General features: G+C 40.3%; 1 protein-coding gene across 1 annotated transcript in view; it reads right to left on the bottom strand.

Moving 5' to 3' along the window:
- LOC126457736 (uncharacterized) overlaps positions 1–23367 on the bottom strand; it is a 347274-nt gene that overhangs the window by 195822 nt on the left and 128085 nt on the right. Inside the window, exons 2-3 of the mRNA XM_050094281.1 lie at positions 21506–21824; positions 21241–21415 (exon numbers count right to left, since the gene is read on the bottom strand). Coding sequence (XP_049950238.1) covers positions 21241–21415; positions 21506–21824 — 494 coding nt within the window. The remainder of the gene's footprint in view (positions 1–21240; positions 21416–21505; positions 21825–23367) is intronic.

The raw sequence follows: 23367 nt of genomic DNA, 5'->3' as shown, positions 1-23367 counted from the left end.
AGACCAAAGGGTGATGAGAGTAGCACCAGTTTATAGCATGCATACTGCTCATTGTGTCGGTACATATTAAAATATTGTAGAGGGAGGCCTGAGTGACAAAATGGAGGAACCTGTTAATGGTCAGCAGCTCTGCTGTGAACACACTACACGATCCTGGCAATAAATGGTGTTCTAAACCAGTAGGAGATGTGAAAGCATATCCCGCCTTATCAAAGATCTTCTTAGAACCATCAGTGCAGAAGTGATAGTCCCCTCGAACTCTGCAAGGATGGAATGTACATGATGCCGGAAGTCCATAGGGGCAACAGTGACCTTAGGACCCCGGAATAGCTCAATCCTAATCTGTGGTCTAGGCACCCTCCAAGGAAGGGAGGGGTGAGAGAAAACATACAGGACACATTTCAGTGAGTGGAGATGGAGATCTCAATAGAGGGAAGTAAGATGCATGCCAACCGGAAATCCCATCTAGGGGTAGGTATCAGGATGGAGACGTCCCTCATTTGCAAAGACGTCAGGGTGCACGGGATGGTTAGGGAATCGGTAAATGGTGATTGCGTAAGAAACCAGGAGTTGGCTTCATCACATTTGTAGAGGGGGAATCCCCATTCTGCGAGGAGACTGTCAACGGGACTAGTGCGAAAGGCACCAATACCCATACATACCCCACACTGATGAAAAGTGTCAAGTATTTTCATAGTGGAAGGAGCCAATGAGCCAAAAGGCTGACTACCGTACGCTATTCTGGATGAAACCACATCATGGTAAAGATGGAGAAAAGTAGCATGGTCTGCACCTCAAGGTGTGTGGGCCAGGACGTGGAGAGCATGCATGTAGTTTACAGGTGGTGAATATGGGCCACCCACTTCAGCTTATTATCAAAAATTGGGCAAAAGAAATGGGACTGTGCTACAACATATAGACGCTGGTCACCTAAAAAAAGTTCTTGATTGGGGTGTGCTGTGGGCCAATATCAAAAATGCATAACCCGGGTTTTGGAGGGGAAAAACTGGAAAAAGTTCTTGATTGGGGTGTACTGTGGGTCAACAGCAAAAATGCATAACCTGCATTTTGGAGGGAGATAGCTGGAAGCCACGGAAGATGATCCTTGCAGAGGCCTGTCAGATGGCACTTTGGAGGTGGCACTCGGCAGATGCTCTCGAGTGACAGCTGCACCAGATGCAAAAATTGTCAACATACAACGCCAGGTTAATCAGAGGCTCAACAGAGGTTACAAGCCCACTGATAGCTATGAGGCAGAGGGTGACACTTAACACAGAATCCTGTGGGATAATGTTCTCATGGATCTGAAGGGTGCTGAATGAAGTGCCAACTCCAACCCAGAAGAGCCAATGGGATAAAATCTCACAGATAAAAATCAGAAGGGGGCCGCAAAAGCCCCAGTCTTGGAGGGTAACTAAAATGCAATGGTACCAAACCATGCCGTATGCCTTATGTAGGTCAAAGAGGACCGCGACAAGGTGCCGGAGGTGAGTAAAAGCCTGTCAGATTGCTGTATCCTATCTGAGTAAACAGTCAATTGTAGATCATCCATACCGGAAGCCACACTAATGTGAGGACAAAAGGCCCAGAGATTTGAGTACCCAACATAACAGGAAGCTAACCATCCTCTCGAGCAGTTTATAAAATGTGATGGTCAGGCTAATCAGGCGGTAGCTGTTGGGTTCTTCGCAGGCTTAACGATGAGATAACTATACTGTCTCGCCATTGTGAGGGGAAGGCACCTGTGAGCCAAATACAATTAAAGACCCTGAGTAGATGTTGTCTCTGGGTAATGTCCAAGTGCTGGATCATCTGGATGTGAATGGAATCCATGCCTGGGGCCGTGTCATGTGAAGAGGTAAGAGCCTGCAAGAGTTCCCATTCAGTGAAGTGCCATTATTGGATTCAGCTTGGTGGGGGTTGAAACAGAGGGGTGTCTGTTCAACTTGGCGTTTCTGCTGAAGAAAGGTAGCAGTATAGGAAGAGGATGCTGACGCTGTTGCAAAGTGCATTGCAAGGACCAATGGATCAGTACACAGAGCACCTTGGAGGATAAGACCTGGAAAGGTGATTGCCACTGGTGGCCCAGAAGGCTATGGAGCTTGGATCAAACCTGCGATGAAGAGGCTTATGCTCCAGGGATGAAACAGTGCTCCCAGAATACCTTTTTACTTTGATTAATAAGGTAGTAGCAAGCTTTAGTACGGAGGTGCTTAAAAGCAGCACCCATTGGCAGTCCTGGATAGCAAGTGCTATGTCGTTGGTCTATCACGGTACCAGGGGGACCTGTGGATAGGGTAACAGCAGTGCTAGCAGCCTGAAGAATAGTGACAAAGATGCCCTCCATGACTGTATCAATGTAATATGAAAGAGAGGTATCGAAGTGCACCATACACATGTGTAAAGGCCAATTGGTCCTCTGGAATGCCCAATGTGAGGACCTGTCTGCCTGGTGGCAGCATGGGAGTGACAGAATCAGTGGAAAGTGGTCACTGTCACAAAGATCATCATGAGGTGACCAATACAGGGAAGCGGCAAGAGCAGGAGAGGAGATTGTGAGATCAATAGCAGTAAAGGTGCCATGAGCAGCACTGAAACTGGTAGGGGAACTGTCATTGAGGAGACACAAATCAAAGCCTATAATAAGTTGGTGAATTGGAAGACCCCTACCCATTGAAGTGGCAAACCCCCACAGGGGGTAGTAAGCACTGGAGTCCCCGATGAGGAGACACGGGGATGGGAGTTGCCTTATTAAGGTAGACAGCTCAACATATGGACCCTGGAGGGGATTCCAGTCCTGTCATCAGTGATAACAGCTAGTGTCTTTTGTTTATATACTATCCATACATACACTCAGTTCTTAACTATGGAATTCTTTTCTGGAAAACAAAGGCAGTAAATAGAAATGCAGTTTTAAAATTACAGAAAAGGGGTATAAGAATAATAACCAAACAAAGCAACTGAGCTCATTTTCAAGATCTGTTCAAAACACTGGGTGTTTTAACTACACTGTGTGAGTACATTTACATAAAAAATGGTATTGATAATTACTGCGTGAACAACAGTGTCACGCAGTGACCACAGAAAAAGGGCTAAATTGAACCTACATTTACCAAGAAAGAATAAGCACAAAACACACAACGGCATTTTCTACCACGGAATAAAACTGTACAATAAATTGCCCTAGGCAATTAAAAGTATTCTAAAGCAAACTTACTTTAAAAAGCAGTTAAGAAGTACTTGTTAAGCAAAATGTTCTACACATTAAAGGATTACTTAGATCATGCAGAGTACGAGTCTGGTAGAAAGTTAACACAAATAAATAATAACGGCAATAATAAAACATCTATCTTTTCACATTAACACTTTCATGCTATTTTATTTTCTAGAAAAATACACTCCTGGAAATGGAAAAAAGAACACATTGACACCGGTGTGTCAGACCCACCATACTTGCTCCGGACACTGCGAGAGGGCTGTACAAGCAATGATCACACGCACGGCACAGCGGACACACCAGGAACCGCGGTGTTGGCCGTCGAATGGCGCTAGCTGCGCAGCATTTGTGCACCGCCGCCGTCAGTGTCAGCCAGTTTGCCGTGGCATACGGAGCTCCATCGCAGTCTTTAACACTGGTAGCATGCCGTGACAGCGTGGACGTGAACCGTATGTGCAGTTGACGGACTTTGAGCGAGGGCGTATAGTGGGCATGCGGGAGGCCGGGTGGACGTACCGCCGAATTGCTCAACACGTGGGGCGTGAGGTCTCCACAGTACATCGATGTTGTCGCCAGTGGTCGGCGGAAGGTGCACGTGCCCGTCGACCTGGGACCGGACCGCAGCGACGCACGGATGCACGCCAAGACCGTAAGATCCTACGCAGTGCCGTAGGGGACCGCACCGCCACTTCCCAGCAAATTAGGGACACTGTTGCTCCTGGGGTATCGGCGAGGACCATTCGCAACCATCTCCATGAAGCTGGGCTACGGTCCCGCACACCGTTAGGCCGTCTTTCGCTCACGCCCCAACATCGTGCAGCCCGCCTCCAGTGGTGTCGCGACAGGCGTGAATGGAGGGACGAATGGAGACGTGTCGTCTTCAGCGATGAGAGTCGCTTCTGCCTTGGTGCCAATGATGGTCGTATGCGTGTTTGTCACCGTGCAGGTGAGCGCCACAATCAGGACTGCATACGACCGAGGCACACAGGGCCAACACCCGGCATCATGGTGTGGGGAGCAATCTCCTACACTGGCCGTACACCACTGGTGATCGTCGAGGGGACACTGAATAGTGCACGGTACATCCAAACCATCATCGAACCCATCGTTCTACCATTCCTAGACCGGCAAGGGAACTTGCTGTTCCAACAGGACGATGCACGTCCGCATGTATCCCGTGCCACCCAACGTGCTCTAGAAGGTGTAAGTCAACTACCCTGGCCAGCAAGATCTCCGGATCTGTCCCCCATTGAGCATGTTTGGGACTGGATGAAGCGTCGTCTCACGCGGTCTGCACGTCCAGCACGAACGCTGGTCCAACTGAGGCGCCAGGTGGAAATGGCATGGCAAGCCGTTCCACAGGACTACATCCAGCATCTCTACGATCGTCTCCATGGGAGAATAGCAGCCTGCATTGCTGCGAAAGGTGGATATACACTGTACTAGTGCCGACATTGTGCATGCTCTGTTGCCTGTGTCTATGTGCCTGTGGTTCTGTCAGTGTGATCATGTGATGTATCTGACCCCAGGAATGTGTCAATAAAGTTTCCCCTTCCTGGGACAATGAATTCACGGTGTTCTTATTTCAATTTCCAGGAGTGTATATTCCCAAAGCTTTGCAATATATAATACTAACACCCTATTCTCTTTCCAAGTTCAACATTACACTCATTACAGAGGGATGTTGACTCAGTTTTTCAGGCTAGCAAAGGGGGAAACAGCAGTACATAAAACAAAATCCAGACAGCATTAATATAGCACAAGCATGCGCGCCCGTGTGCGCAAACACACACACAAACACACACACACACACACACACACACACACACACACACGAAAAAAAAGCACAGCTCTCACACACATGACCACTGTCTCTGGCTGCTATGGGCAGACAGCACTTTACCTCAAAAAGCATGGACCATATTGTACTTCTAACAATGTCACTCACAAAAACAACAGCATCAATGTAGAAGTGTAGGTAAATGAAATCAGTGCTAGTGATAACCCTTGTGTGTTGTTCTACAAGCCACAAGATAAAAGCAGCCAACCTCAACCACTACTGGCAAGGGAAGACTTTGTCCTCATTATTATGAATAATGCACAGTCTGAAATTTTGAAGAGATGCAGCAGTGATTGTATTTGCGTCAATTAAATTCATGGAACAAATGGTTATATTTTTGAGTTAATTACACTTCTTGTGCTTGACAACATGACACAAGGTTTTCCTTGTGCTTTTCCTATTTCAAAATGTTCAAATGTGTGTGAATTTCTAAGGGACCAAACTGCTGAGGTCATCGGCCCTAGACATACAAACTGCTTAAACTGTCTTACACTAAGAACAACACACAAACCCATGCCCGAGGGAGGGCTTGAACCTCAGGTAGAAAGAGCCGCGCAGTCAGTGACATGGTGACTCTAACCGCATGGCTCTTATTTCAAGCAGGTCTGATCAAGAGGTGCTATCATTATTTTTGAATGAAATAAAGATTGAAGTACGAAAAATATGCTATAATGCTTAGCTTTTGCAGGTGGAAGAACCTGTAAGAAGACTGTTTTGTTTTTTCATGGCACAATGAAAAGACATGGTGAAAAAATATAAGTATGCTACTAAAATCAATTTAAGGAATTAAACTGAAACCTATAAGCAAGCAAAGAGTTTGATGCAACAAGCCCTTTTGAGCAGATGTGTCATTTAACACTGAAGCAACTGATTTCAGATCTCATTATAGCTGTATCTTGGTTGTATCTCCAAGAACATTATTCTAAAAACACCAGGTTCTGGGTGTACTGTTACAGATACAGAACCAAGAGCAATATTAACCCTAACATGCATGGCAAAAATGAAATTCTGACATGAGCTGCTATTGGGTATTGAAATAAATCCAATGGCCACAGGTGAAAATTTGTACGGGATCCAGACTCGAACCCAGAGTTCTCACTTATTATGAGTGGACACCTTAACTTCTTCGGCTATCCAAGCATACTTCCCAGCCAACCCAAACTCCCATATGTAACACACTACATACATAGTATTCCTTGTACATTATCCTCACCGGTCCCGCCCTCACCTGATTCCTGCAATAGGCCAAACAAAGAGTGCAATCTGCAAGATTTGCCATCAAGACACATGTATTTATATTTTCATGTCTATTCTTTCAGACACACACTATGTAATCAAACGTATCTGAACACCCCCAGAAAAATACGTTTTTAATATTAGGTGCATTGTGCTGCCACCTACTTCCAGGTACTCCATATCAGTGACTTCAGTAGTCATTAGATATTGTGAGAGAGCAGAATGGGGCACTCTGCGGAACTCACAGACTTCAAACATAGTAAGGTAATTTGAGTGTCTCTTGGGTTGTATGTCTGTAGGCGGTATTTCCACACTCCTAAACATCCCTAGGTCCACTGTTTCCAATGTGATAGTGAAGTGGAAACATGAAGGGACACATAAAGCACAAAAGCTTACATGCCGATCTCTTCTGCTGACCACCAACAGTTGAAGAGGGTCATAATGTGCAATAGGCAGACATCTATCCAGACCATCACACGGGAATTCCAAACTGCATCAGGATCCACTGCAAGTACTATGACAGTTAGGAGGGAGGTGAGAAAACTTGGATTTCATGGTTGAGCAGCTGCTCATAAGCCACACATCGTGCCAATAAATGCCAATTGACACCTTGCTTGGTGTAAGCAGCGTAAACATTGGATGATTGAACAGTGGAAAAATGTTGTGTGGTGTGATGAATCACGGTACACAGCGTGGCGATCCAATGGCAGGATGTGGGTATGGTGAATGCCCGGTGAACGTCATCTGCCAGCGTGGCTAGTGCCAACAGTAAAATTCGGAGGTGGTAGTGTTATGATGTGGTCATGCATTTCATGGAGGGGACTTGCACCCCTTGTTGTCTTGCATGGCACTATCACAGCACAGGCTTAAACTTATGTTTCAAGCACCTACTTGCTTCCCACTGTTGAAGAGCAATTCGGGGAGAGTGATTGCATCTATCAACACGATCAAGCACATGTTCATAATGCATGGCCTGTGGCAGAGTGGTTGCACGACAATAACATCCCTGTAATGGACTGGCCTGCACAGAGTCCTGACCTGAAACCTATAAAACACCTTTGGGATGTTTTGGGATGCCGACTTCGTGCCAGGCCTCACTGACCGACATCGATACCTCTCCTCAGTGCAGCACTCCATGAAGAATGTGCTGTCATTCCCCAAGAAACCTTCCAGCATCTGATTGAACGTATGCCTGTGAGAGTGGAAGCTGGCATCAAGGCTAAGGGTGGGCCAACACCATATCGAATCCCAGCATTATCGATGGAGGGTGCCACAAACTTTTAAGTCATTTTCAGCCAGGTGTCTGGATACTTTTGATCACATAGTGTATCTAGTCTATGGCAAGACACAAGTATGGTACAATGGAGTGTATGGTCTGTAATGTACTTCACAGTGATTTGCAGAATATAGATGTGTGTAGAGAAAAAATCATTTGCAAATAATTTTGAAAGTCATGATGTTCACTCTGTAGCTTACAAAGTAAATTAATATGTGCAAACTGCCTTTGGTTAAGGAGCTTCTGTCTTGAACCTTTAGATTTTTTCCTGTATCTGACACTTTGCCTTTTTTCCCCCTAGAGACGCTGAGAACACAAGAATTGCCTGCATGCAGTAGAGACAGAGCAGAGGTCTGGCAGAACAATAGAGCTTTTGCAGGTTAATGCATACTGCCCACAGCAGAGACATGGGAGGACCCAGTAGTGGCCCAGTGCTCGTGAAGCACATAGTGCCCTGCAATGTCCACAGTGAGTCTGTCTATGCAGTTAGACTCTGACTCTGATTGGGAACTCTGGAACACTTTGCATTTTCATAGGTTGTGAGGCACATACATTGTTAAAAAAAAAACTAAATGCAACTCTATCCTAAATGCAGAATTACCGCAAATGACAAACATAAAGTTTTTAACGACAGACTTTCTTGTGCTTGTCAAAATGTAGTGTGCATTTGGTATATTGAGTTCCAGATTGTGTGTGTAAATGGTCTTTTGAGTGTAAAGTGGAGACTGTAAATATGTTAAGGCTCTATGTGTACTGCATAATTCTTGAGGACTGAAACATTACATCAAGTGATCTCACCGAGGAGGAGGACATGGGACCACTGACTACTAACCAGCTTCTGTCACTGGCTTCAAGTAGCTGCTGAAACATGAGCAAAGTTTTTCTTTCTCATGTAAGATTTACCCATGTGGAGAACTTAATGCCACTAATATTAAATGTTTATTGTGAAAATGCATATAAAATAAATAACTGCAACCTTCTGTCATATTTCATCCTTCATTATTTCACTGAAAAAAATCTGTAGTTGCTTGAATGTCGCTGTAGATATAGAAGATTTGTATTTTAACCATTTGGCAAAATACTCTCCTCTTTGTATGCTATCATTTGTCAAACTTTCGTTTCAATACCTCAAACCATTTATAGGATATGAGTTAACATTTCATTTTGGCTTTTTTGTTGGCGCTTCTGCTCAGGATGGAGAGTTTTACATACAATCTAGTTTCTCAAGATTGGAGACAGATAGCGAGTTCCTTCCAAGTTTAAAGAATAATTCACTATGTTAGCTATATTTCATATCCAGCAACATATGAATTAACATACACCAAATGCAAATTCATATCGTCATGGACTCAATCGAGCCTGCTAGCCACTGCACTGAATCAACAAGTCTTGAGCAGGCTCTACAGATGGGTGCAGGCAGAGGAAAACTATGCAACCCAAGCAATGGGACAGGGGGCTGCCACAGCATCTTTTTTTATTTATTTATTTTTCATCTTCTGATCTCTTCCCTGAAGGGGAAGGGCAGACTGGTTGAGGACCTGCTAAATATCCTTTTCAGCCATAGGGATTACATCATGGACCTGCTAAATATCCTTTTCAGCCATAGGGATTACATCATGGTTTAGTTTCTTTATTTGTCAGTACGTGCAAAGATGTTTTTTCAGGATATAACTTTCTTTCACTGTCCATGTTGGGCCTTGGAATTATTATTTTTTTCCTCTTCGGGTCTGGAGGGATTTGAGCCAGCTTTGGCAGTCACCTTATGGCCACGGAAAAACCTCCAAACACCCCAGCTGGAGTTGATGGTGATGTTCCCTATTTTGCCACACCTATTGTGGATACCACATTCTCAAGAATTCTGTATTTCAGCTGTTGGTATAGCCTCTCCACAGCTGTATTGATGAGCACTTTGACTTCATTATTCAGCAATATTATTCTTGTCTTGTTGTCATGAATTGGTGCACCTTCTTCTGTCACAGGTATGATGATGCCTTCTCTGTGGTTCAGTGCTGACTGCTGCATCCCCACTTGACTTTGCTGATTTCTCCCCATCATCTCTCACTAACAGAGGGGTGTCATGGGTGAGTTCCAAGTGTGCCACTTCCTTTTACAGTGGTGACTTGTACTGCTCTGTCTTCCAGCCTTGGCTGTATGCAGTGTGCGGTGCCTCACTCAAAAGTGTGCTATACAAATGTCGCACCACCTCTGCTGCTAAGTGTTAGTGCACTGAATGAAATATCCTTTGTGAGGTTGCATCTGCTTGGCACTGATATGTCTTTTCTTGGTGACAGGTGGCAGACCAGCTGTGGATTGAAACTGTGTCTTGTGGATGATTAAGTTTTGTGGTAACTTACAGCATGCAACAATGTGTATCCATTCACAAAGATATCTGCACAGACAGATTAAGACTCCTATTGTACAGGAGCTCTAAGGCAGATCATTACATATGGACTGGCCAATATATAATACATGTACCTCTATCACTAATTATAATTTTAACTTCATGTATTACATGTTCCAAATTTGTAAGTATTTTGTTGCATATAATCTGTGAGTGCACTTGCTGAATCTGTGAGTTGAAAGTTCTCCAAATAAATCAAATTGCTGCTTTTCTCTTCCAACCATTAACTTTGGTATTCCACATAGAGCAGAAATATCGCTGGTATGAGCATTCTGATGCACAGAACAGATTTTGTTTGTCAACATACACTGAAAGCCTCGTCACATTATCTCAGAATGTTGTAGGTATGTTCGCCAAGTGCCCTGTACATTTAGAATTGCATTATGCCACTAATACAGAGAGATTCTCTTTGTAGGTGCTGTGGATTTGGCATAGACGTTTCATAAACATCATGACAATTTCTATTTGGTACCTGGAATAAACAGGTTTGAAGAAAAATGAAGAGAACCAAGAAGCTGAAACTTTCAAGAGCTTCTTTGCAAGAAATGTGACAGCTCAGATGCACCAATTTTTTGGTATTACACGGCACTTTAACTGTATTACCATGTCTGATGTAGTAAATTTCTGCTGTTATAGTATTGCATAACAACTTCATAGGAAGTAAGTGCCTTTGGAAGAATCCAAAAACCACCAAATTTGCTGCATTTTAGTGATTATATACCTGCTTCAATTTTTTGCAGTTTTTGTGGATATATTTCCCTCTTTCTTGTAGGCTAGCGAATAGTTTTGCTTACTGGTAACACTTTGATGTGTATATTTAGTGCATTTACCCCCATTACATTGCAGATTAAGCAGAATGTGAATGAGAAATCCTATCAGTGGTTAAATGCATTACGAAGCAACATGTACCCTTCATATTACAAACATATATTATTATTACCTGCTCTCTCCACTCACCGCCGCTAAACCCCTTCCCTTCCCATGAGTCACACAGTATACCCACATATTACAAATGTCTATAATACCTTGCCACTGCTATGCACCCCCTCCCCCCTCCCCGCCTAGTCAAACAGTAAATTGCATGAACCTGTACTACTGTTGCTCCCCGTAACATTTAATTTAGCTCTTCATTGTCGGACCACTGAACAGTATCAAGTGAAGTGGGCAACACACATGGATGGCATCTTATGTAACAATGTTTTAGATTTGTTAATCAAATGGTAAAAACAATATAATTGAACAAAGCAGGTGGTTTTGTACTTTGGTTACAATGTTTGTTTTTATGATATTTGTTCCCCATTATTATGATCCATATTCATTCTGTTGATTTCTTACTGACTTAATTCCACAACATAATATACAACCTAGGTGTGAGGATGCCAGTGTTGTGATAAAAATAAACAAATCAGTTATTCTGTACCAGACTTATGCAGAAAATGTATTTAAGGTAAATGCTGAAATTTCACTCCATATTTTCCAGCTTTCGTACTTCACATATCTTCATTTCACATTCCTATTAGCATATATGAAACTTCCTGTGTACTTTGGCATTCAGTTTTTCTTCTGTATTTTCCAAAACATCCTATCTGACCAAGAGCGGAACATTTTGCTTCTGAATAAAATATGAAACAGTTTCTCCATGTTACACAGTATTGCATGGAAAGTGTATTTCAGGTTTTGACAAACAAAGTGGCCACAAATTAGGCACCTGTAATCTATCACAAAAATATAAAGAGGAAAGAAGCCTGACTTCTACATTTTTTCTGAGGTTCGCCATTGTCAAAAGAAATGGCCATATTTCGAGCTGTGGATTTAAACAGTCTGTTGTGGGTATTACTAACAAGAAAAAGACACATTTTGCACAGGCAATAATAGATTTAAAATATTTCTTCAAAATGTAACCACAACACAACAGAACATCAAAGTACTCATGTAACACACACTTTTTCTCCTTCTATGTATTTTTTCCAGGATGTGAATGTTATTAGGAAGCCTATTTCTTAGTTCCTTCTGGCTTTTATTGTGACATCTATGCACCATTTATGAAGGAGATTTTCAGTTTCATGACTAAGTTTAATTTCTGAAACCATTTTCTCAAATTCATATCCCATATATGGTTTAGGATCTACATAAGAATCAATATCACTTGTCAGGATATCTACTTTCAATGTACGTATTATAATTCTCCCACTCACTGATTGGGTGAGATTTGTCAAATACTGAAGTAATTTTGTAGGGTCAATGTTCTTGGTTGTCTTTTGCATTTCCTGTGCTATTGTTTTTAAATAACCCAAATATAACTTATTCACAAGATTGCAGTATTTATGCTGTGTAGTAGTTTTCTTTGTTCAGAAAGCGAAAGCCATACCATCTCACATGCAGCTCGAATTTCCGAAGGTTTCCCCCTTTCATTAAATGTTTTATTGTACCTGTACATTGGTTGGCAGTTAGAAGCATGCAAAAACCAGTTGTACATTTCTCAAACCAAAAATTTAATATTTGTCAGCAATGTCTTTTCTGTTGCATGAGAAATTGCTAACTGCAGTGAATGCATTATAATCATGTGTGGTAAGTTTAAATCTTGTTTCAGCCTCCCATATACACAATTGCTTATTCTTGTCTTAAAAATTATTGATTGCAGCGATCAGTCGTCCTTTTTTAAGTTTTATTGTGCAGATCTAGATTTTGGCTAGAAGCTAGACATTCTGAATGCACTATTATTTCCGCTCAATGCATGTAATGCCTGTTGGTCGGGCTTCATTCACAGTGAACTGTGGCTCTAGATATGCACAATAAAATTTAAAAAGGACGACTGATCGGTGCAATCTATAATTTACAAGTCAATATAACAGTCAGTGAGTGAGCTTTCTGAATGGAAGGTAACCTGATGCTTATTCGGCAGCATTGTCAATCGCGATCCCAATAGTATAGTGCGTGAAAAATGCCAGCAGCCAGCAGGACACTGGATGCGCAGTCGCCTGGGGAAGCGTAGGGACGGTGGGAGGGGGGTGGCACAGAGCGCTGTAGGGGAGCCGTTCGAAAATGAATCCCACATACACTTTTAGTAAAATTAAGCGGGGCCCCTCCACGCCCAAACTTCCATTGTGACCATGGAAGAAGATCTGTCACCTCTTCTTTGGTTAGTTATCTAAAAAGAATTCCACTGAAAACGTAGGGATTTATTTTCGTCTGGTTTGTTAACCATTTGCAGCTTTCAGAGAAGTCACGTGCGGGGAATTTTGAGTAAAACCTACACATTTCTCTCGCTGCCATGTTAAAATTTGCTTCTTTTGCCAAAACTCAGCGGAGTTTACACAGTCGCTTTCACTAACATTCAGTGCAATTGCGAGAGAATTCTGAGGAACTGAGAAAAAGTAAGGTCAGCATCTTAAGAAAAGGTACATCCTAGGTACAAATTAAACGTTCAATGATTTTACATATGTTGTTTCAACACCCATACCACTTCTCGTTTCACCAGCTATATCGATGGACCTTAAAAATTACATTCTTTCATCGGAAAAGTTTGTAGTTAGTGGAATGACACGGTAAGATAATGAAGTCTTGCATAATAACCATACGGCAAAATGCCCTCCTCTTCTCTTATGCTATTGCCCGCATCTCGTGGTCGTGCGGTAGCGTTCTCGCTTCCCACGCCCGGGTTCGATTCCCGGCGGGGTCAGGGATTTTCTCTGCCTCGTGATGGTTGGGTGTTGGGTGCTGTCCTTAGGTTAGTTAGGTTAAAGTAGTTCTAAGTTCTAGGGGACTGATGACCATAGATGTTAAGTCCCATAGTGCTCAGAGCCATTTTCTTATGCTATCATCTGCGAAAATCTCATTTCGATATCTCAAACCGTTTATGAAATATGAGGTATGTTGTGGATATTTCACTCTGGCGTGGTGCAATCGCAAATGAGTGTGCTACGTCAGATCAATTTTCTCGAGATTGGTGACAGATAGAGACCTCCAACCAATCTAAAGAAAAACTCAACCTCCAACCAATCTAAAGAAAAACTCAATGTTAGTTACATTTCATGCACAGCAACATGTTATGTAATATGCACCAGATGCAAAATCATAGCGACAGATATTTTTCATTGCAAACGTTTTCGAATTTCGCGCATTGTCTTATTTCCAAGTAAATATCACAATAGCTGCGACTATTAAGAAAATAATGGGTACATCATAATGAACCTGACAGATAAGGCTACACGTAAGGCAAAAATGATTTTTTTTTTACCGAATAGCTTCTGTAAAATCGTTTGAGAAAGATTGCAGGGCATGCGCGTCGTTTCTGTCATCGCCGACCGGCCGAAAGGTGGCAAGGGCTTGTCAGCCTCCCCTTCTGAACAAACGAATGAAGTCGCCCAGCTCTTTGCATGAAAACTTGTCACTGCGCATGGGCCACCGTATCATACGTAACCTATATTTTCTGTGTTAATGACACTTCAACAAAGCTTTTATTGGATTTACAGCGGCTTCAGTTGTGTCAGATTCTAATTTCACCAAACCCAAGAACGTGCGTTCTATTTATTGCATTGAGACGCTGAAATAGCATATACAAATGCCAAGTTATTTTGTAACGGATATATCTGTTAATTATCTAAAATTGAGCTGAATCGATTCTCAGCAAAATATTAAGGTAACATTTCCGAAAAGTGTGGAACAAACACGTTTATGACAATTTCTCTGCACTAGTTCTGTGTAACTGGAGTTTCTCTCGCCCATTTGCTATCAGAATTTTTTAACATAATTCTGACAAATAACCACACGACAGAAGTGAACTGTGTTCAGCAATGAACATGCAGATTTCCGCTTCTGATAATTTATTTGCGTTTGTTTGCCGCGCAGAGCGGCCGAGCGGTTCGCCAGCACGCTAACTCAGCATGTTCGGTCAGAGGGTTAGCAACCCTCTGCAATAAAAAACTGAGTGAACAGATCAACGAAGAACCTAAACGGGTGTCATCGGACGTCCGCCCACAACAAATTCAACGAACAATACAGAACAAAATGAGATTAATAAAACGCAGTTTGAGGCGTCATGTCAGGGATTGCGCGGCCGCTCCCGCCGGAGATTCGAGTCCTCCCTCGGGCATGGGTGTGTGTGTTGCTCTTAGCATAAGTTAGTTTGAATAATGTGTAAGTCTAGCGACCGATAACCTCAGCAATTTGGACCCTTAGACATTCACACACATTTGGCCTTTGTTTTAGTTTCTCATTAAAACAGAACCCTCTGTTGTCGAGAACTTTCGAAAGAATCCGAAAATTTGCTGTTTTTCTGTGTTTTAATATGCTTTTTAACGTCTGTTAATTTTGCATTAATTTCGCACTTGCAGTAAGTAAAGTGGTAGGCTCTTGTAGTGTCATTTTGAAGAGAACGTAACCACCCTTTAAAGTAAGGGCAGGCCTCCCTAACTTGTCTATAATGTTATCCGTATTTAAGATTAGGTCCCATAGCGAAACCCCAGCGAAATGCACAATTTTGCACACGGCACACTTGGAATCAAACACTAATATGAACTTAACATTGCAAGAAAACTGTATAACAATACACTGCATTGTGCGAGACTCACTGTTGTAACTTATTTTGTTTTTTACATTAGAACGAGAGAGTTCACAGCGCAAGTTGCTCTTGCTTCACAGGTGGTGCAATACAGGAAGGAATCATGTTCATTTACTCAGCAAAGCTCTTACTAGTTATTGTTGGTAAAAGTAAGATGAGTGCTGGCGTCAGGAATACGTTGAAATAAGATTTATTCACCTCCTACAATGGAAAACATGCTCTTGCTTTCCCATCACGCACTAACGAACCCACAATCGCAATTGAGATAACTTTCTCCATATGCCTGTCTACGTAATTGCAAAAAGTATTACAGAAGTTCCGAACATAGAGTATAATTTGGAAGTTATGGTAGCGAAAAATCTTCAGATTTTCCATAATTCATCCAGATCACAAAAAGACGCCAATCCAAAACACGAATTTTAGTGGCTGTTGTGCTTGTCCACGCTATGCTCACATCAGAGATTTTTGAGCTGCATAGTATTCCGTAATCTTTGAATATTATGGCGGGTAGAAAATAGATGCAACAGTTCAAATAAATAATGCGATTGTTTTGGACGACCTGTTCGTAGCAACTGAAATCGCCTATCACAGAAAATTGTAGTGAAGTCAGAGAACGACTGAAGATTCATACAGGCAGCGAAAAACAAAGTGCAATGCAAGCGTGTACAATAAACTGCAAAACACCAAAAGATTATAGTTGGAATTCACATTAGCCACTTATGCGTTAATAAATTACCACATGAAGGTTGTTACTATGTGTGCTAATATTCGTCTTCAACAGGCTAGATCTCCTGGCAACAGTTTTATGCGACGCAAAATTCCTGTTACGTTCAGGCATCAGGATTTTCGATTTTAAAACGAGGGTAGATACATCTGAAATATTGCTGGCAGAACCAATAGGACATCGCAAGGGTATGTGTTATATCTTTTCGTGTAGATTACGTGCTTGTTTCGTCAAATATGACGCAGTTATGTTACATTAAGTAGTTGGTTGGGAGGGCGAAGGATGTATTTCCTTGCGCTATTACTATCGTGATAGTGACTATTATTTTCTGACACAAGTATAAATTCAGCTTTCAATACCGATGCAGTCATTCCTCATCATTTGAACGATCATTATGGGAAATTCTAAAAAGTCAAAGCAAACTACATTTGGACAACCAAGTTCTTTGATACTGTGGAACAGGCCCCCCCCCCCCCCCCCCCTCTCCCGAGTGTTAAGAATATGTTGCCAAGAAGCCAATCTTTGCACCACAATTCCTGTTTTATATAGCAGTACTATGTTGAATAATTAGTGTTGTAGTAATTGTGCCATTACACACATGCATCGTTTTTCCTTCACTCTGTAGTTGTGGTGTCTTGTCTTTTCAGCGACTGTCTATCAAACTTCTGTCTTCAGCCTATAATATTAAAAATATGCACATGTTGCCCCAACTTGGAAGACGCTGGGAGTATTTCATGTTTAATTTTTTGTTATTACTGGTTCTACATTGACTTAAATGTAACAATTCAGTAAATGTATGACTGATCGTTATGTATCAGTAATAACATTGTATGAGAAGTAAGGTATTCCACTGGCAAAAAACCACTTTAAACACACAGGGTTATGTATTCTTACATTATACTCTGTACCTTACTTGTAATGTCTGAGCAAGAACATACAGACAACCTATTAGTTTTAGAGCTTCTTATTAAATAAGATACAGGAGCCATCCTCCATTTTTAATATAACTTGATTGTTAAGAATTGTTGTTACAGTGTGTAACATTTTTATGTTATTGCCTTATTGGTACCATATGTTCTAATAGTCAAGAAACATGATACTTTGAAGCACATATTTATCACAATATGACCATGATGACAATGTGTGAGAAAGACAGCTTTATACAAAGAAGTACCAATAGTAGAGTCATTCTTGCTGTGTGCCATCCAGGAACAAAGTTGAAAGAAGCAAAATAATACCAGTTGGTAATTTCCAAGAAGCCTTGAGTATCAAAGTCACACCCTTACAGTGGGCGATATATATTGAGGCAGAGAGTCTGGATACTATTTTGTGCATTGACAAGGGAATGTGATATAAAAATATTAATAGTCAATTTTTTAATGAAATCATGGGAGAAGGTCAGTGGATCGATGTTATTTCATTAATCATGGGAGAAAGTAGGTGGATCAATGTTTATTAATATACTGAACATGCGAATCTTCCTCTTACCTTCTCCCATGATTTAATTACGAAACAATGATCCACTTACTCAGTGCACATTGACAGTAAGGCATTTTACAAGGCTTCTTGGAAATTATCTACTGGTACACATGCAGTGCATGGATAATGTTTTTGTGTCTTATACAGAAATCGAGAAAATCAATGTAGCCTGCAGTTACCTTCAAATTTACTTATAAAACACAGTTTTAGCCTCTGAACTGAAACTACAGACATCCATTGCATTGTAAAGTATTTAAATATTTACCAACATCTTACACTCAGATGCAATGAAAGAACTTGTCTGTCACCAAATTTATTACAGGAATGTAGACAGCTTAAAATACTAGCTTTAGTACAAATTGCAGCTTCTTATTCAAGTGAATGTTGGAGACTGCTAAAATACAAATATTTAAGAACAATATTTCTGTCTCATGATAATGAAAATATAAATTTGTTTGTCAGGTATCTTAGCATATCCAAATTATTCTGGCCCTAATCTCTGCATCTGCACATATTTACATGCACAGTGAATGTTCTAATGGTAGACAAGTGATAGAAGGATGGAAAATTCATACCGATGTATAAGTTCCTTACAGAACTGAATAACGCAGCAATACCAAACAAGACTGGTGAAAAGGTAGACAGCTTAATGAAATATTAGCAGTACCCTTTCAGCTACACTGTGACTGGATTGCTTAGCATGTGTCACAACAAAACAAGTAGAAGGTAAAGGTCTTTTACGATACTAATACAACAGAAAAAAGAAAAAAATTTTCCTGACAAATTACAACTACATATCTGAAAGTAGACCTAACCTAGAACCTTGTGTTTTAGGGGCACTGCTCTGCCAGTGAATAACACATCTTTAAATTTCGATCAGTGCAGATCCTTAGAACAATAGCAGAATAAGCTATTGAGGAAAGGAATCACCAGAGCTGACCAAGGATGTCATAGATGCAATGGATTGTGAATCTTGTGGGATGGGCTACGTATGTGGATATGAAGAGGAAGGCAGGCAGAAGAGTGAACTCTGGCGTACTGCTGGAAGCGGGGGAAAGGGGGGGGGGGGGAGACAGCTGGTGTCAAGAGGTGAGAGAGGACAGTGCACACAGAAAACCCCATAGGGAGGTCCATAACAATGAGTATCTCAGGTGATAGCACATACTGTATAGCATTGTTGAAGTGCAGCAAAAAAAGTCAGGATGTGTTTCACTACAGGAGAACATAGCAATGAGGCAATTAGGGTATGCGCTTTATTGCAAACGAGAAAATTAGACACAAAATTCCAGATACTGAAAGAATAAAAGCAAAATAACAGGACTTGTTGAAAAAAAAAAAAGGATACATATTTCATAAAAATCATTCAAGTCTTAGCACCAGCATTCTCATATTTTGATGGGAAGGTAGAAGACCTCTACAGAAACATAAATGACAATAGAAGTTTTTGCTTTTAAAAGTGGGACAAAAAGTAAAATGTAAATGTAAAATGTTAAGCAAAGTTACTGTATACGGCTACTTGGCTGCAATTTATTAAATAAACAAAAAGTTTGGAATAAGGCTTTACTAGGAAACTAAAGATATGATGATGGAAATGCTAGATAGACATAGAATTTTCCACGAATAACAACAAATTTGTGCTTAACAGAAAACAAATGAAAACAAACATAAAATGGATGCCACAAGGGTTATGTAGAACTAAAACTGAAACTACAACATTTTATCAAACAAAAAATAAGTTATACAGGATGTGATTTAACCACTTACAACTGCAAGTGATCTGTCTGGGAATATGTGCAGAGTACAAATAGCTCCAAAGCTAGAACAAGAGAAACTAATCAGAAAGGTACATTACAGAAATTCATTTAAAAATTGGTATCTAGTTATAGTAGCTCAGCATAGTAGAAAATGAAAATATATAGGCACAGATGAAAGGAGGAACTGCTTGACAAACGAACTTATGTTAATTGAAAAACAGGGAGAGGAGTGGGTAAGTTGTTGTACAAGGAAACTGAAAAGTCAAGAAAATTTCAGGTGGAACTAGACAGTTATTAAAGAGAATGTTTGAGTTTCAAGCAAACAATAATAGAAACGTGACAGCTGGACCATTTACAAGTCATGAACAAAACTGTACTTCCGAACAATAAGTATAATGCTTTACCTTGGATTCACGGATTTTGAGAGAGTTTTTGACTCAGTTTCAATAAAATTTATGCTAAAAGTTTCTGAGGAACAAGGAATTTATTCAACCTACATTAATCTACAGAAGCATATAGACATCAATGTTACAATTTACATAAGAGTTCATCAAGTTAGAGGAAAATACAGAATTGAAATAGTAACCAGATAAGCATTCCATATCATTAACACTAATCTCAGCAATCCTATAGGAAGTATTCAGATCCTTAAACAGAGAATATGAAGAAGGAATGCACATTAGCGGAACAAATCTAAACCATCTTTGCTGACCACATTGTTCTCTTTGCATTTAGTACAAATAAAATTTAAGAATGAATTGAAGAACATAATGCAGTAAGATTAAAAGTGGGACGGAAATCAATTATTACATGACTAAATTATGTGTAAATAATACAGTCACATGAAAATAGTGAAAATTTGCAATGAAGTCACAGAAGCAGATAACAAGTTTTTGAACTTAAGGTGGTTGAAGACAAGTGGATGAACAACAAAATAAATACACAGAAGAGTAGCACTTACCCTATGGTGCTTTTGGTAAATTAAATGGGTTTTCAAAATTAAGTTTCTGATGTCTTCATAGAATGGATGTATTAACAGTCTAGACTTCTGGCACTCAGAAATAGTCTCTTAACAGTGGGGGATAAAATAAAATAAAAGAACTGACAGTCACTCAGTGAGTGCTGAGGTGCATGTTGGCATTTTGCTCTACCAATGAAACCATCTATGCATTCCTCACAGCCTGGCCAGCCACTTCAGTGTGGCAGTACCTCTTTACAACTTTTCCAAGCTCTATGCACAGATTATTTTCTTGATTGACAATAAGCATCATACTTGTCTCACGGCCATTTCACTGTATGAAGTTTGTAACCATGACTCCAAAATTTACAAGTACAGTTTGACAGATAGGAAAATGAAAACTAAATCTAATAAATGAGCTGCTCTCAGCAACAAAAGAGTTGCCATCCATGACGAGAAGAATGCACAGTAACAAAGGCATAATTAGTTTTTGATGTTGTATTTATATAATCTCATCCATACTTTTATTTTCTAGTAAACTGATTTTTTCCGTTTTTAATCTAGTGTTAGTTAATACCAAGTACCTACTGTACATGTTACTAAAACTTATTATTTATTTTCAACCAGAAATTAAACTAAAACTTCTTTACTGAAGATTTTACCGATGGAGTCAAAAGCAGACTGTATGCATGTTTTATTTAACGTGAATCTCAAAACATTTTTATAAATTATAGCAGACAATTCCAAATAGAAGAAAGCTTTTCCAGTTAGCCTTTTCTAAAAACTGTAATTCACCTTTAGCCTTGCTTCTAGTCTCTCCTTTGCCTTAATACTTGCTGGTGACTTTGGCACACGGGCCTTCTGCTCACGACACCACTCAATATGTCGATCGAAAGCTTTTGGACCAAATTGTCTGTCACAATGCGGACATCTTTCACTTTCAGGCGGCCTTGTAAGTACAGCGCTGGCTCTACAAAAATGTATTTGTCGAAAGTCAGTACTGATCAACAGTACATGAATTTATTGTACTTTACAGTGGTGGATATTAAAATATGCTTACCTTGGTGAAAGAGGTTTCTCAACTTGCCGCGCTGCGCGTATGGCACGCATAAATTCAAGATGCTTTTCCTTCCATTGTGACTTCTGCCGTGCTGCTGTTCTGCATTTTTCTATTTTTTTAGCTTGCTGCATGTGTAGTGCTGGCAAGAACTCTGCCAATTCAGTGCCCTGAATACGCTGCTTGGAAGAGTCAAAAATTTTTCGTTTCTTTGTGGCATTGCGTTCACAAACTTTTGAGTGTTTTTGTAGTGATTCTGGACGGAATGTTCGTCCACATACTGCACATGGCAACAAAAATACTTGTGCTGGGGGTTCTGCTTCTGTAACAGCAAACCACAGGTGACCATTCTTGAGTACACAGCTAACACTTAATAATTTCCTTTGTAAACATATCTGACAAAATTAAAACACTCTCAACTAATGAATTTTGAGTTCAAGTACCTTTTACATACTTATTTTTTGTCTTAAATGAAAATTATGGTCTAAACATTTTGGTAAACACTGAAGTACAGTCAACATTTAGTATTTTTAGGAATATGGACTTTCAAACTTTTGAAGTATAACTTATAATAACAAACTTATAGGTATCTTACTAGACTACATCATCATTTTATGACACTCAGTACTTCAATGGCTGCCTTAGTCATCTCCTCCGGATGACCACCATTGATGTCCTAATGATAAATCTTACATGGCACTTTTATCATATCAGTTTAGAGACAGCTCAAGGAACACCAAATTGTTACAGATGGTGGAATGTTTAAGTGCTGCAATAAGTATTTACAAAAGAATGGAAAAACTGGAAAGTGTAGCAACATGTATGGTATATAAAAAGATCTAAAGTGTTATACACTGTTTCTGGGACATGAGAATTGGTGATTCATAGAGACTTAGATGCTGGAGAATATAATAAAACACATTTCCAAATAATGCAGGTGTTGACATGTGTGAATACTACCAAATCATCAGTTTAATAAGTCATGGTCACATAATACTGCCATGAATTATTTACAGAAGAATGGAAAAACTGGTAGAAGTTGGCCTTGGGGAAGATCAACTTGGGTTCTAGAAAAATGCATGAACATGCGAGGCAATACTGACTGTATGTCTTGCATAAATAGATAGGCTGAAGAAAGGTAAGCCTACTTTTGTAGATTTAGAGAAAGATTTTGACAATGTTGACTGGACTACACTATTTGAAATTTTGAAGGCAGTAGGGATAAAATACAAAGAGCGAAAGGTTTTTTACAACTTGCACAGAAACCAGCCTGCATTTGTAAGGGTCATAGGACATGAAACGAAAATAGTAGTTAAGAAGTGAGTGTGACAGGGTTGTAGCCTAACCTCCATGTTATTCAACCTGTACATTGAGAAAATAGTGAAGAACCTGTAGGAGAAATTTGAAAAGGGAATTTTGAAGGCAGTAGGGATAAAATACAAAGAGCGAAAGGTTTTTTACAACTTGCACAGAAACCAGCCTGCATTTGTAAGGGTCATAGGACATGAAACGAAAATAGTAGTTAAGAAGTGAGTGTGACAGGGTTGTAGCCTAACCTCCATGTTATTCAACCTGTACATTGAGAAAATAGTGAAGAACCTGTAGGAGAAATTTGAAAAGGGAATTTAAGTTCAGGAAGAAGAAATAAAAACTATGTCATTTGCCAATGACAGTGTAATTCAGTCAGAGAGAGCAAAGGACTTGGAAGAATAGCCGAATGAAATGATTAGTGAGTTGAAAAGAGATTATATGATGAGCACCAACAAAAGTAAAGTACGAGGGCAGTTCAATAAGTAATGCAACACATTTTTTTTTTCTGAAACAGGGGTTGTTTTATTCAGCATTGAAATACACCAGGTTATTCC

This window comes from Schistocerca serialis, chromosome 2 (assembly GCF_023864345.2).
Source record: "Schistocerca serialis cubense isolate TAMUIC-IGC-003099 chromosome 2, iqSchSeri2.2, whole genome shotgun sequence".
NCBI lineage: Eukaryota > Metazoa > Arthropoda > Insecta > Orthoptera > Acrididae > Schistocerca > Schistocerca serialis.
Note: the sequence above shows the minus strand (reverse complement) of the source record. Positions and strands in the feature narration are given on the sequence as shown.